At 40.8% G+C, this 16,150-nt stretch overlaps 1 protein-coding gene across 2 annotated transcripts in view; it reads left to right on the forward strand.

Annotated features, from left to right (window-relative positions):
- The window catches only part of CDON (cell adhesion associated, oncogene regulated), a 99,971-nt gene that overhangs the window by 72,888 nt on the left and 10,933 nt on the right, over positions 1-16,150 (forward strand). For both annotated transcript variants that reach the window (XM_029914815.1, XM_029914816.1), the window contains exons 16-18: positions 324-545; positions 2,495-2,775; positions 5,897-5,976. In XM_029914815.1, the coding sequence (XP_029770675.1) occupies positions 324-545; positions 2,495-2,775; positions 5,897-5,976 (583 nt within the window). The remainder of the gene's footprint in view (positions 1-323; positions 546-2,494; positions 2,776-5,896; positions 5,977-16,150) is intronic.

Genomic DNA, 16,150 nt, shown 5'->3' on the forward strand with positions numbered 1-16,150 from the left:
TAAGTTGAAATATTTTTACTTCAGCTCTTTGTTAGGCTTCTGCAGGTATAATTGAGCAGATAATCAGATAGCAGTTTGGGTTCAACTAAGTATATTTGTTTCTCTAATTTTATGGTTTCTCTAGAATTTGGGGACTAAGACTTGGCACATCCGATTTTTTAAACTTCTGAGCCTTCTCTGTGACTCACTGGTGGTCAGATCATCTCAGTTACGAGCGTAAACACGTTGGCTTGCGTCCCCAACCAGACCTCCTTCGGAGAGTAAACCATCTCATAGAGGCTGTATTCACTCTGACATCATGTTTTCCTTTCTGTTTCAACTAGTGAAACGTGTTCCTGGAGCTTCTGAGTATCCTGTCAAAGACTTGAGTACCCCTCCAAACTCTCCAGGAGGCGGACGAAACGCTGGGCCTGCCACCAGCCCCACCAGAAGCAGCGATATGCTGTATCTGATCGTCGGCTGTGTGCTGGGTGTGATGGTCCTCATTCTCATGGCCTTCATCGCAATGTGCCTGGTGAAGAGCCGCCAGCAAAACACCGTACAGAGTAAGCCATACGGAACGATGTCCTCGTCCTTGTCCAGAGATGGGTGGGAAAATATTGTCAGAATAAATATCGATCCCTGACACTTCATTCAGGGGAGGTGACTTTAAAGCTGTTCTAGCTGTCAGCCAGAATAAGTGGAGCATCACATTCAATTGCCCAGCAGAAATAAACGGCAAAGCCCAAACCAGGCAGGTCTCTAAGTAAATAGCTGACTCAGTGCTGGGAAACCCTGGCTTTGTCGGACCACCAAAGAGCAAGAGTTTTTGAATCGTGAGCTTTGGGATTGCTGCAGGGACACCTTCATACTGGTACAAGGCCTGTCAACAGGAATAGAAAAGGCTGGAAAGTCTGGAAAGGAATACTTTTCTAAGTTGCTTTTACTGAACGACACAAGTTAAGGAGCACGGTGCTGTTTCAGTACCCGGTGTACCAGACTTGCTCCAGACCGGCACCCCCTCCCCCGAGTGTAATGTGAGTGCTTACATGGTCAGTGATGGTGCTGTATGAACACACACAGCCTAGAGCCCCTTCCCTTCCTCTTTCCCCACTTCTCTCCCTTTCCCTCCCCTTCCTCCCTTTCTTGTTCTCCCAGCTGTTATAATCAGGGAAATCAGATCCAGCAGAGACTTGAGTTTTTGGTGGGAGGTCTTAGGGTTTTGCCTTTGACCGTAGAATAAGAGAATAAAGCTAATAGCTCAGAGGTTGGGGGGCGGGGATGAGTGGAAAGATGATTTTTTTTTATTCAGTTGGTGCCTTCCAGGAGACAGGGAGAAAGAGATGGTAATGGCGGTGGTGGTGGTGGTGGTACCAGGCTGAAAGGGTCGGAGATCATTTGGGTCTTCTTCTAAATGATTTCAATATGGACTCTAATTTTGTGAACTGAATCATAAAGGGAAAGTATTGCTTTGGTTGTCTGGGCAAGATTAATCTGGTTAAGGTCATTTCCCTTTGTGACTTGATAATGTGTTCAAAAATGTAAATTTATGATAGTGATGTTCATTCAGTCATTTATTCAGAAGATACTCATTGACTGTCTTTGATGCCCGTGGCACTATGTTAAACAATGCGGAAACGCTGATAAAAATGTAGAGATGGCCCGTGCCCTGTCAACTTACAGTTTAGTGGAAAACATAACCAGGTATACTGACAATAACTCACCTGTGCAAGTTCAGTAGCAGGAAGAAAGGCACCTAATCCAGTGTTGGCATGCTTTCACACCTTTGAAGAATTTATCCAAACTCTGCCAACAAGTCCTGTAGAGTTTAGGTACTGCATTTTCTAAGGACTATTTCACTTTTTCTAAATAGTTCTAGTAAGTGTGCCTCTGGAAATCAGAATTTAGGCAACTATTTAAATGCTTTTAATATAAGGAAATGGAATAATTAGCCTTTGCCTTTAGTAAACCGTGGCTTCCACATGGACTGTATTAACCAAGGGACTGTATAGAGAGTCAGTGAATGTATACATAACTCCATCCTTTCATTTAAAAGTGTTATTACTATTTAAAATATCCTACCTAAAGGTTGCCTTTTGTTGTTGTTTTATATGGTTTCTCTTGGCACTTTGAAGCATGTAGGAGTGTAAACACTTTTTCTTAGTGTTGCCAGGACTTTGATAGTTGCAACTTGCATAATTTATTAATTCTCTTGAGTAATTTCTCTCTGGTTAGTTTCTCTTTCCATTAACAGAGTGTTAATTAACTCAAAGTTCCTTGCTATCTCTGTACAAGGAAATAACAATAACTTTCTCAAACCATATCTCAAGAATTAGGCTTTAAGTGAACATATTGAGGGCATTTTAATTTACTGTATTTATAGTTTCATAGAGGTTTGTTTCATTAGTAAAACTGCCCATGCGAGGAGATTGTCTCTTTAGGTGTCTTACTGTTATGTAGTTTTGGTTTTTTTGTTTGTTTAATTTGTTTTGTTTTGCTTCTTTGTTCTCAACAGAATATGACCCTCCAGGATATCTCTACCAAGGGTCAGATATTAATGGGCAGATGGTGGAATACACTACTCTGCCTGGCACAAATCGGATAAATGGGAATGTTCATGGAAGCTTCATAAGCAATGGAGGTCTCAGCAATGGCTGCTCCCATGTTCATCATCAGATCCCTAATGGAGTCAGTGGAGTCATGAATGGAAGCTTAAACGGAGGGCTTTACTCAGGGCACACAAGCTCACTATCCAGGACACATGTGGATCTTAAACATCCTCATCATCTAGTAAATGTAAGAGACCTAAATATAAATAAAGCCTCCCTGGGTGTCTGGGTGGCTCAGTCAGTTAAGCATCTGACTTTGGCTCAGGTCATGATTGCAGTTGGTGTTTTGAGCCCCATGTCGGGCTCTGTGCTAACAGCTCAGAGCCTGGAGCCTGCTTCAGATTCTGTGTCTCCCTCTCTCTCTCGTCCCCTCCCCTGCTCATACTCTTGCTGTTGTTCTCTCAAAAACAAAAATTTTAAAAATTTTCATTTAAGGGCACCTGGGTGGCTCAGTCTGTTAAGCATCCAACTTCGGCTCAGGTCAGATCTCACATTTGTGGGTTTGAGCCCCGCATCAGGCTCTGTGCTGACAGCTAGCTCAGAGCCTAGAGCCTGCTTCCTGTTCTGTGTCTCCTTCTCTTGCTGCCCCTCCCCCTCTCATGCGCTGTCTCTCTCTGTATCAAAAATAAATAAAACATTAAAAAAATTTTTTAAATAAAAATTTTAAATAAACAAATACATCCTCCCTGTACCCATGGTACCAGGGTGCAAGAACATGGTTGGCTTCCTTGGCCTTTGTAAACATAGAAACCTTACAGGTTCACTGGACTGGAAATAGTATGTATCAGTGGCAACCCCTTAATCTAGAGTAATCTTTGTAAGCTTTCTATTGTCAGGTGATAGTTATGTTTATCCATTTGGTTTATATTTTAAAATTATTTCACAGTGAAAATGAAATACCAGTAATGAACTTGCTGGAAGTTATTCTTGAGAGATGGAAATAGCATAGAGCATAGATTGGACCCAATACCTTAGATTTGCTTCATTTAGAGCAAAGTGTGAAAACTCACAGGCCCATGGGAGTCAGGCCGATCATGAAACTGCGTGAAGCAAGCTGGGAAAGAAAGCAATGGGGGCGAGGGGAGCAATCTGGAGAACACCAGCTGTAGTTCGCTTCTGTTGTTGGCATAGACAAAGGGCCTGGGGTTACCGGGTTTTCTGATTTTTCAAAACCTCTTGTAAATCCAGGTGAAATGGCCAGAGTTTTTACTGTTGGCAACTAACTACAATTTTTGAAAGCAGTCATAGGCCACGCAGAACAAGTCTGCAGGTCACCAGATTGTGACTTCTGACCTATAATGAGTTTCTTTTGTCTGTTGTGTCCGGTGTGTGGTAGGGCTGTTGCCTGTAAGATTTTTTTTGCCTTTTATAATATGACCATCCTTTAGCCATAAGAGTGACAGACCTTTAAAAATACTTTATTTCAGTGATAACTTAGTGATCTAGTTTGGAATGGGTCTAGAACAACTGGCTTATTTTGCATTGATGCTGGTTAAAGAGGTTCTCTGCATTAGGAAGTGTGATTTATGATGTCATCTGGATGTATGTGCATCCACATTATTTTTCAAATACGTAATATATTTAGTTGATCAAAATAAGCAATCATTGATGGTTTTGTCGTTCTGATTACAGATAAATTTGCTATAACTCACACCGCTAAAATTTGATGAAGTTTAGAGGGTTTTTTCAATCCTCAACTCAACATAGACATACTAAAATGTTACATTTGAAGAACAACTCTGTAGTATATATTCGTATCTTAAAGCTGCTGGGTTTTCATGTAATCTAGTTTTAATGTTGTTGTAGAAAAATACCTTATTTGCCTGAGTGCATCTCATTACCAAAAGAGAATAACGATTTCATTATTTTGCGGGAAAACACATGGCTTATAGTCATACTTTCTAAACTTTTTTTCGTCACCATTCCTAGTCCAAGCTACTAACATTGTCCAAGAAACTAGAGGAGAAAGCATTAAAGTTTGAATAGCACATGCTGTTTCCATAAGCAGAAAAGAATAAGTCTGATGTTTGATTTAGGCTTTGGACGCAGGAGTTTGAGTTTTTTGAATGGTGGATTTCTATTTAAATAATAGATGCCCATTAGGGGTGCAGTTTCAGAGGCTGCCATCTGTGGTTTTCACGTATTAGTTTTCTTACCCATCTTTTCTGGGTGGGAGGAAATAGGGAAAGTTTTTTAAATGCTGGTGATCATAAAAGTCATTGAATTAACTTTGATGTGTTTAGTGGCTCAAATAAGCACATTACCTCGTAGGTGAACTTGATCTTGTGAACCTTTGGGACTTATACTCATGGTCTGATGGAGCAGAGGATATTCTTTCTCTCAATGTTTTCCTAAAAATTCCTGTTGGGAGTGGGATCAGGAATGTGGAGAGACATTGTCAGTACTTTTGGTTTGCTTACATTCTGGCTGTTGTTATGAGATGAATGGAAATGGAAAGTATTCTGGGAAAACAATTGCCTGAACTTTCCTTAACCTTGCAGAGCTGCCCTGGGTCGGGTGCCGTGTGACAGCCTCTCCCACCCTTATCAAATTCGGTTCTGCTGTTTTTCATCTGAAAGCAGAATCTGTACTCTGACCATAAGGCTGGTTCAGTTCCCAGCATCAGTTTGGGAGAACTCTTGCCATTGTATATGTCAAGCGAGTGTTTTACAATGAGGTATGTGTTAATCTGGGCATTTTTCTTAATTGCCAGGCAGTTTCCGCCAAAAGCAACATCAAAATATTAATCCTCCCCTCCAAGTCATTGCTGGCTGAGAATCTACTCCATCTGGAAAAATATAACATGTTTTAAAACTTAGTGTAGTCAAGTGAACTGACCTAATCGAAATAATTACAGGAAAATGAAGATGGGTTTATCTTGTGACCTCATTCAGACAGATTTCCACCCTGTTTCTCCAACTGGCATCACGTAAAATTCTTCCATGACTGCCAGAAAAGTAAAAATGAATCAGAGGTTGTAATGTACAGTGTATTTTGGGCCCAGTAGATTTGAAACCCTGAAAGGGAAGTGACTAAATGTCTCCATTTCTCTGGCTCCTTCCAGTACAGAAAGACTTGAGAAAAACATGGCGATGAGTTTGTAGAGTATAGCCTTAATATTGTACAGAATTCATGGGTGAATATTGGTAAGTCATGATAAGCATAACATTCTGCTCAGGGGTTGGTTGAAATACAGACATAACTGCTTCTTATTGGCCTGGCTTTTATATTTGAGCCTGTTTGATTATTGGTCTGTGACGCCTTCACGCTTTTCTCTTTTTCTTTTCCCTGCACTTCTTCCTGACAAGGGTGGAGGGATGTACACAGCAATACCTCAGACGGACCCACTAGAGCGTGTTAGCTGTCGAAATTGTCGGAACAACAATAGGTATGTGGCTCTGAATCTGCACAGGCTGTTGGGAATATGGCCTAGGACTCTTGTTTTTCTCTCCTTCAGCAAAGGAAGTTCTTGAAATTTTACGTAAGATATAAATCTCAGAATATGGAGACTTAAGTTTAAAGCCGTCACTAATTTTTGGGCCCTACTTTACAAGTTTTTACTTTTCTGGGCTTTGGTTTCTTTCGTTATAGGGACAATATTAAAGATGTTATTTCTCACTGAGATGTTATTAAAAGGTTTGATGTTGTTTGAAATCTTTAATTTAGAGGCATTCTCTGAATATAGACTTGCTCCTTTCTCATCTATTTTTTTCCCGTCTGTGTTATGAATGAGAGCATGTTTGAAGGTTAGACGAAAAACCCTCTGTATGTAGTAATGTGTAGTAATATAACTGAAACTTTTCTACCAGATTATTCAATGCTTTTTAAAATTATTATTCTTAAAACCTCGAGATAATTAAGTAGCAAAATCTCACTTTCTTTTAATTTGGGTTTTAAAAAACTCTTAGGAATCATATAAACTCACAGTATTTCAAACAAGATAGAAATATGTAGGGTAGCATGTTCATTTCAATTTTGACAATATTCAGGAAGCTTTCAGGCTACCTCTGTATATAGTAACTCCAAAGGATTATCAGATTTTTTCATTGTATTAAAGTTCTGTCTGTCATAACCCTTACTTCTTTTTTTTCCCGTAACAATGGTGTCGGATCACATGGTCTCAGAAGCCCTCTCTGGGTCTAAAATTCTATAGTGTAAAAATTGTATTATAGTTAGTACATAAAATAAATGGAGTGTGGAATGGATTTTGGATATTTCATCACTGAAATGGGATGGGACCTATATTTTTAAAGTCAATGACAAGGTTAAGACTCATGTCTGAGAGTTACCAAAACCAGAGCTTGGAAGGAGCTGGCCAGCTATAGAACTAACAGTACATTTTTCAGCATGTGTTTTGAGTTGCAGAGCAGAAGCAATTAGAGCTTCCTGGAGATTTTTCTTTATCATTTACTTAGCCTATCTTAGGCAGAGTTATCTGCCTGTTTTGTGTACTACGATTGCTTGTTACATTTTTTTAATGTTTATTTTTGAGAAAGAGTGCAAACAAGGGCAGGTGTGTGCTCCCAGAGCGCATGTGTGAGCAGGGGAGGGGCAGAGAGAGAGGGAGGAAGAGAATCCCAAAACAGCGCAGAGCCCCCTGGAAGGCTCCAACTCCCAAACCTGTCCGATCATGACCTGAGATGAAATCCAGAGTCGGATGCTTAACCGACTGAGCCACCCAGTGCCCCTGCTTGTTACATTTTTTAATTCTATCTGACCTAGCTAAATTTTAAGATGTTTATAACATTGAAGCTCTATTTTTGTCCAGTTGTAGGCTTTATCACAATTTGTTAGGAACATGCTAAAGATGCTTCATACACCTGGTAAGTAATCTAGTAGTAGATTTAATGAAAACGAATGGTATTGCCTAAAAACGTAACGTATTTTCTTTTGTGTTTCTCATCAGCAGATGTCAGTTCAATTATAGGCATCAGAGTGATGTTGTAAGAGACCCTCTGGTCTAAAAACAGGTAGACAGAGGCTTTGCCACTGCCCAAATCATTGATCTTGGGAAAGTTATATAATCTTTCTGTGGCTATTTCCTTATCTGAAAAATGAAAAATTGTCCTAGGAAATGTAAAGTCACCCCAATATACTCTGATTATAATATTGGTAGTTTGCTGCTAATCATGTCTCTATGATAAAATTATCATCCTGGTACCAAAATGCATCCCATTTCCCTGAAATAATTTATATGACCACTATCTACCATCTTGCATTCATAGGCATTGTGTGTGTGTGTGTGTGTGTGTGTGTGTGTGTGTGTATGTGTATAGTATCGTGCTTTTTGTTATATGTGTTCTTTTTTCCTTTAAGACAATGGACAGATATATGTCTTAATTTTTCAAGTTGATGACTTCTTGAATTTCATGTGTGAGGGTTATACTTTTATCTGGGAACATGGGTGAATTCTCTTTGGCCTGAGAAAACCATCTTCTGTTCCACCCCAGCTTAAATTTACTTCTTCCTACGTAAGAGTCTACCAGTTTAGAGCAAATCTTGGCTTGCCTGCATTGCCTCCAAGGTTAGCCAAATGTCCCACCTGGCTCCCAGGAGCCATTATGTGATTTTGATACTTAATGATTGGCCAGATAAATATCAGTAAGTACCTACCTTCAACTCTGGAAAATTAGAATCATTAAATGTAATGAAAAGAGATCTTTTCTCAAGATCCCCTATGATGGCAACATTTGTAATGAGCTTCAGATGCTGAGACGTAGATGATATATGATTTACTTCCCAGATATGCACACTTTTAGTTAATTTGCACTTTTAGAATATTGACATTACTAAGAATAAATTTGCATTTTCCAGTGCCTATTGAACTAGGGTGTATGCAAAATGAGGCGAAATTTCAGTTCAGTTATATGAGCGTTTACCTGATGGTGACTACAGGCATACCTTGTTTTATTGTGCTTTACTTCATTGCACTCTGCAGATACTGTGTTTTGTCACAAATTGAAGGTTTGCGGGAACCCTGCATCAGGTCAGCACCCATTTTCCAACAGCATTTACTCACTTCTCGTCTCTGCCACGTTTTGGTAATTCTCACAGTATTTTACACCTTTTCACTATTACGTTTGGTATATTGATCTGATCAGTGATTATGACTCACTGAAAGCTCAGCTGATGGTTAGAATTGTTTAGCAATAAAGTGTTTTTTAGTTAAGGTGTGTATATGTTTCTTTAGGCACAGTGCTATTGCACACTTTATAGTATAGTGTTAACATAACTTTTATATGCACTGGGAAGCCAACACATTCATTTGACTTGCTCCATTGAGACATTTGCTTTATTGCCATGGTCTGGAACCAAACCTCATTATCTCAAAGGTATGCTGATTGTGCCATTCACGGGTTATCACGCTTTGGCATACGTTAAAATCATTTGGAGCACTTGTGAAAACAAATTATGAGGCTCTACCCTTAGAGTTTCTGATTCAGTGGGCATAGGGGTGGGGCCTGAGAATGTGCATGTCTCACGAATCCCCACTGAGACTGATGCTACTGGTCCTGGGGCCACGCTTTAAGAGCCACTGGATAACTTGGCTGGTGAAGTGCAAGTAGAGGGTAGCGGGATATAAAATGGAAAACTGGTTTGAGTTTGTTTCTTGAATGGCCCTGAATGTCATGGCATAGTAGTTTATTTAATAAACATTTATAGAGAGCCTACCATGTACTGGGTACTGGCCCACGTCCTACCTCTGGAGAGCCCACAGTCTGATCACAGTGATTCACGACAGAGCTCGAAATATAGTGGGCAGAGTTTGAAGAAGCACATTGAATCTCATAGTCCTACATTTAAGGAATGGAAACAGTCCCTCTTGTTTCAGTAATAACGGTGCAGGATTGATAGGAGATTTTTATGTTAAGCAGAAGCGGGGGATATTGGCCACCTGGGCGGCTCAGTCATTTAAGCATTCAACTTTGGCTGAAGTAATGATTTCACAGCTTGTGAGTTCGAGTCCCACATCGGGTGAGCTCAGGCCCCACTTAGGGCGCTACACTCTCTCCCTCTCTCTCTCTCTGCCTCTATGGGGGTCTCTCTCTGCCCCTCACTCACTTGAGCTCTCTCTCAAAAATTAATTAATAATTAAAACACACACAGAAGTGGGGGAGATTGGTTAAATGTTGAAAAACAATGGGCTAGTCACATCATAATTCTCTGGGAGGTGTATTCAAGAGATGTCTTCAGGCTTGATTAGTGAGGGCGGTACACAGGTGGGATCTAGAATGGGAATCTTGAGGACTTGGCCACTGACAGGGATCTAGAAAAAAAGGAAGATTCACAATGAAGAGAAAGCTTCCAGCATGGATGGCATGGTAATTGCCACAGTAATAGTCATAGAAGTAAGGAACTTAAATTTAAGTTTGAGAAAAGGTGTTGGATTTGGTTTTGGGCATTTAGAGCTCCATGTGCCAGTTGGGTATCTAAGCCAAATGAAAATGCTCGTGTTGGGTTCAGGGGATAGATCGGGGACTGTGCTATATATTTAAGAGTCATTTGCATGAAAGTGATAGAACTTAGGGGCGCCTGATTGGCTCAGTTGGTTAAGCTTCCAACTTTGGCTCTCGTGATCTCACGGCTCTGTGCTGACAGCTCAGAGCCTGGAGCCTGCTTCAGATTCTGTCCCCTTCTCTCTGCCCTCCCCCATTCGTGTGTGTGCACACTCTCTCATAAGTAAACATTAAAAAAAATTTAAGTGATAGAACTTAAATATGACTAGGATCACCAAGGGCACAGAAGATTTGGCTAATTGATTATTTTAATATTTTTAATTATTTAAGGTATTGTTTTTTTTGTCTTATTTCCTAAGCACTTAAAGTTATTAGACATCCTTTTTATAAGACTTTCTTCTGTATTTCATTATTTTTGCTTATGGCCTTGGAATATCTTCAAGGGGCTGAAGAAAGGGATGTGATAAAATAAGGAGACGGAAAGAAAAGGGCAGTTATTCATTCATGTAGCAAACATTTGTTGAAGGTCTGTAGTGGGCCAGACACCAAGCTAGGTCCTAGGGGATATGTCGTGAACACGCCAGGCATTGTCCCTGCCTTCACTGAGCTTACAGTTTGATGGGAAGACATAACTTTGCCCAAAATGATATAAATGAAGCATAAAAATGACCATGTACTCAAAACTGCATGCTTTTAAGGAAAAGTAAAGAATGGCTTAGAAAGGACTGAGCTCCCTAAGCAAGAGACATTTTGCTCTAAAGCTCTGAAGAGTTTGTAAAGCTAGGTAAAAGAGAAGAGGATGGGTTTAAAACTTTTCAGGCAAACAAAAGGTACCATTTATGCCGAGCCATAAAGCAGAATGCCGGCATTCCTACAGAGCTTGCAGAAGACTAATGCGGCAGGAACCTCGAAAGCGAAGGGGTCAGAAGTAAAAGGTGAGTAAAAGCAGGTCATACAGAGCCATGGCGAGTCAGTGAAGTAGGACAGCATTGTGCTGGAACATTCTGGATGGAGTTTGGAGAAAAAATTGGATGGGGCAAGAGGCAGTTAGATGGCTATTGCAGTAGCCCAGACGAGAAACAGTGCACTTGGATGGTTGCAGTAGATATGGAGAGAAGTAGAGGAGTTTGAGAGATTTAGGAGGTGCCAATTAAAAAAAATAGACCCCTGGGTGCCTGCGTGGCTCAGCTGGTTGAATGTCCAACTTTGGCTCAGGTCATGATCTCAAGGTTCGTGGGTTGACTCCCGCATTGGGCTCTGTGCTGACAGCTTGGAGCCTGAAGCCTGCTTCTGAATCTGTGTCTCCCTCTCTTCCCCTCCATTGCTGTGCTCTGTCTCTGTCTCTCTCACAAAAATAAATAAATAAACATTAAAAAAAATTAAAGTAGACACCAGTGATCAGTTGAGAGAGGAGGCAGGCAGAGCCATATATATAGTAAGTGGGTCAACCTCCTAGGTAGGAATCACTGCAGGAGACGAGGAGAAACTGTTTACCTCTCAGCACACCCTTGGGGGGCATCCTTTTCGACCTCTCTTCAAACTCATCTTTACCCAGCGTGCCTCTCGTCTTTCACAGATGCCTAATGGAAGAACCCTTGTACAGGACCTGTCCCCTAGGGAATCTTACCTGTGCGGTGTTCTGCTGTGCCTTCTTGGGTGTAAACTTAAACATATTTTGTAGTGGGCTCCTAAGAAGCAAGGCAGTGCCAGGAGTGCACACCCCTTTTACCATCCCTCTGTTTTGGTAATGACTATCTGGAGAGAAAACGTTGCCTTTATTGTCTAAATTGGAGTACTGGTGTGAACATTTGAGGACAGGTAAGAGGGGAATGTGCACTCTAGCCACCTGTAGAGTTTTATTGGATTCTAGCGCTTTTGTGGCATGTTGTAAATGACTGCCTGCCTCATGGTGTTTGGCTAATTTGAACCCTTTTCAGGATTAAGAGTGATCTTTAATAGGTCACAATGGACCGCTAGAAAGAAGCATATTTAATGTGCCATTGTGGGGACATAGTCCCCTGCACTAAAGACTTAACTGAGGAATTCTTATGCATTTCAAGAATGTAACAGATTTTAATCAAGTAAATCAAAAACTTTGTCTTTCTCCTCCCCTTCTCCTCTCCTCAATTTAAAAAGCAGTGGAGCAGTTCTGGATATGTAATCAAACAGGGTTCGTCAATTGCTTGGCTAGTTTAATGGGAAAGGATTGGCGTTAAATCCTACCTGTTTACCATCAGTCTTGATAATGTGTAAAAGAGTAGAGAGGACACTGATGGAATTCACAGATGAATGGACCGAGAGGTCCCATTAGGAAGCAACAAGAAATTAAGGGTCCTAGAGAGATTGGGAGTGGGCAGGAAGTAGCCAAGTAAAAATCAGCTTGGAAAAATGCATAAAATCCACCTGGGAAAAAAAGCGCAAGCTATACATGGCTGATGGTCAAAAGGAGAGGTAACATGACTAGAACTAGTGCCTTAGGAAGCCCAGATCCTGCGAATGATTTCCAAGGCCTTGCTTGAGGACAACCTTAAAAGTCTGTGTGTTGCTGAGCTTGGGGACACTCTTTCACCAACTTGGAGCCTTTCACTGATGTCAGAGAGATGCAGATAAAATAATTTGTCAAGATGAGTATGCAAACATTTCATTAGAGCACTCGTTCTTTCTGGCCCAGGATTTGAGCTGCCCAGCTGGTTTGTTAGGTGTGAAAGTAACTGCTTGTTGAGTGCGTCTCAGTTCTTTCCTCCAGCAAGTGAATTTGTTATGACTCAGTCTGTCTCCCATTGCTGATCATGTAGCTATTTCGGAACAATCATAAAAACCAAAGGCAGAAAACGCATAAAACCTAAAGGTTTCTCTTCCATCTGTTATAGTCTACCCAAGTCCCCCCCCCCCCAAAAAAAAAAGTTCAAAGCATTGTGTCTAATTCTTAAAATTGATCAGTACCATCCTTTTGGGGAAATTCTGTATTTCCTGCTTATAATATAAGACCAGTGGCCTATTATCAGGGAGTCAGGTGGTTAGGATAGTGTCTTTGGTCTTTTATTGGTAAGATAATGTACATGTGAGCTTGCCATGTTCATTGACATACTCAGTCATTTATTGTTACCTATTATGTGACAGTCACCAGTAAACACTAATTCCCAAAGGACAACTCATCATCTGCGCTGCGGTCATTGCATCCAACAAAGAATGTACAATGAGAGGACAGCCACGGCCTTGGAGGAATGTCATCAGGGTTCTATTGCATAGTAACAGATGAGCCTCCAAAAATAAGGGCTGGGTCAGCAAAATGACAGACATGGAGGCAAGCGGAAACAGAAGTAAGCTGAGTATTTATTTTAAGTTTATTTATTTATTTATTTAGAGAGAGAGAGGGCTTGTGTGAGCACATGAGCAGGGGAGGGTCAAAGAGAGGGGGAAAGAGAGAATCCCAAGCAGGCTCCATGCTTTTCCCATGAAGTCTGACTCAAGGCTTAAACTCATGAACCATGAGATCATGACCTGAGCTGAAGTCAAGTGTTGGATGCTTAACCGACTGAGCCCCCCAGGCGCCCAGTAAGCTGAGTATTAAAACAAACCACCACCAAGATGTGACTGTTTCAGTACATATTCATGAAAATAAGTATCACACATCCAAGAGATCCATAGACGGTCTTTGCCCTTTAGGGATCATCAAAATGCACAAAATTTATACAATTACCGGATCAGAGCCATTCTGTACATAATCACGCTTAACAAATATTTAACTATGTAAACAGAAATGGAACACTTCTCTAGAGAGTACTTCAGAGGTCCTGTATGGTTTTACTGGAATGTCCAGAATATATTTAGTCAAACACTAAAGCAACGTACTTCTCCAAGCACAGTCCTATGCTGCTGTTCCAGTCTCGTATTTCCTAGTATGTGGTATTCAGATTGTTGGTCAAAGAATATTTTATTACTTTTACTGCTGGGAATTTACCCAAGGGATACAGAAGTGCTGATGCATAGGGGCACATGTACCCCAGTGTTCATAGCGGCACTTTCAACAATAGCCAAATCATGGAAAGAGTCTAAATGTCCATCAACTGATGAATGGATCAAGAAGATGTGGTTTATCTATATAATGGAATACTACATGGCAACAAAAAAGAATGAAATCTGGCCACTTGTAGCAAAGTGGATGGACCTCGAGGGTGTCATGCTAAGCGAAATAAGTCAGGTGGAAAAGGACAGATACATGTTTTCACTCATAGGTCTAACAAGAGAAACCTAACAGAGGACCATGGGGAGGGGAAGGGGGGGAAAGAGTTAGGAGAGGGAGAGAGGTAAATAATGAGAGACTCTTGAATACTGAAAACAAACTCGAGGATTGAAGGAGGAGGGGCGGGGGAAGGGATGTGGTGGTAACGGAGGAGGGCACTTGTGGGGAAGAGCACTGGGTGTTCTATGGAAACCAACTTGACAATAAACTACAAATAAAAAAAAATATTTTACTACTTTCATGATACCGTACTAGTCATTTTTCTATGGTACAGATTTCTCATGTCTTTCCTGTTAACTGAAAGATACCCTAGTAAACTAACAGGTCCCAGACCACCTGAATTAGTTTTAGCATACATTTTTGTACATGGCAAGATGCCCAGAGTTCTATTTAAACTTAAAATTCAGAAAAGTAGTTTCATTGAGCCAGAGACAGCTCAGTGAAAACTTTCACTCTACCTGAAGCCAATAATAACTGCAAATGAAGGATTATTTGAGAAGCCTACTGTAGTGAAATTGCAGACTCTTTGTGCCTGTATAAACTGTAAACTGTGCATTGTAGGAGCATCTTGAGGAAGGTCCTATATTTGCAGACATACTTATTTGACCTGTTCTCTCTTTCACTTGCCTATAGATTTGGGTCTTTAAAGTTTACATGGATACAGATAACTATTTTTTTTTTATTACCTGATTGCTTTAGAGATTTTAATTCATTAATCAGTAAAAGTATTTTTACATGCTATTTTCTTAATTTGATGCAGAACAGATATTTTATTTGTTTATTATTTATTTATTTATTTTATTTTTATTTTCTGAGAGGGGGGTGCAGAGAGAGAATCCCAGGAGGGGCAGAGGGAGAGAGGGAGGGAGGGAGGGGACAGAGAGTGAGAGAAGTGGGGCTCACCTGAAGCGGGGCTCGTGCTCACCCGATGTGGGGCTCAAACTCTGAAATCATGAGATCATGACGTGAGCCGAAGTGAGATGCTGAATGACTGGGCCACCCAGGTGCCCCTGTTATATTCTTTTTTTATATACTTTGTCATCTGTGCTTGTGTCTTAGCACATAACCCCAAGTTAAAGCCATTTTTATGCTGATCCATGCACATACCTGGAATAGAAAAATGAATTACATGTAGTTATCCAAATGGTAAATTCCTGGGGCGCTTGTGTGGCTCGCTTGGTTGAGCTTCTGACTTCACCTCAGGCCACGATCTCACGATTTGTTGGTTCATGCCCCACATCAGGCTCTCCGCTGTCAGTGGAGCCTGCTTGGGATCCTCTGTCCCCTTCTCTCTCCTCCCCTCCCTAACTCGAGCTCTCTCAAAAATAAACATTAAAAAAAACTAAGTCCTGATGAGTAGGATTTGGTGTACTAGAAAATTTTATCAGTTTGGTTTAGCATGTTAAAAAGTGGGTAATCTACCATGAAGTATGATCAACGTCCACACTGTTCTGTTGAGAATCTCAGTTCAGAACAAAGTAAATGCTATCATCTTCTATTTCACTTATCTGGAAAATAGATACCAAAGAATAGGAATAGCAAAATTGTACTTTTTTTATTGCTAAATATGTGTCATATCTTTTAAAACATCTGACTATTTCATCTATGTGTTTACTCTGGCACAGAAAACCAGGTTATCATCTGGCACAGCTGGCCTTGGCCTGTCTGTCTTGGCCATCCCCTTGGTCATGCCCCACCCACACAGTTCACCTCCACTGCCTCCCAGAAGTGCCTCCCACTCAAATGGCCCTTACATTTCATTTAAAAAGCTCATCCTTTGGGGCACCTGGGTGGCTCAAGTCAGTAGAGCATCTGATTCTTGATCTCAGCTCAGGTCTTGATCTAAGGGTCATGAGTTCAAG

This window comes from Suricata suricatta, chromosome 11 (genome assembly GCF_006229205.1).
Source record: "Suricata suricatta isolate VVHF042 chromosome 11, meerkat_22Aug2017_6uvM2_HiC, whole genome shotgun sequence".
Taxonomy (NCBI): Eukaryota; Metazoa; Chordata; class Mammalia; order Carnivora; family Herpestidae; genus Suricata; species Suricata suricatta.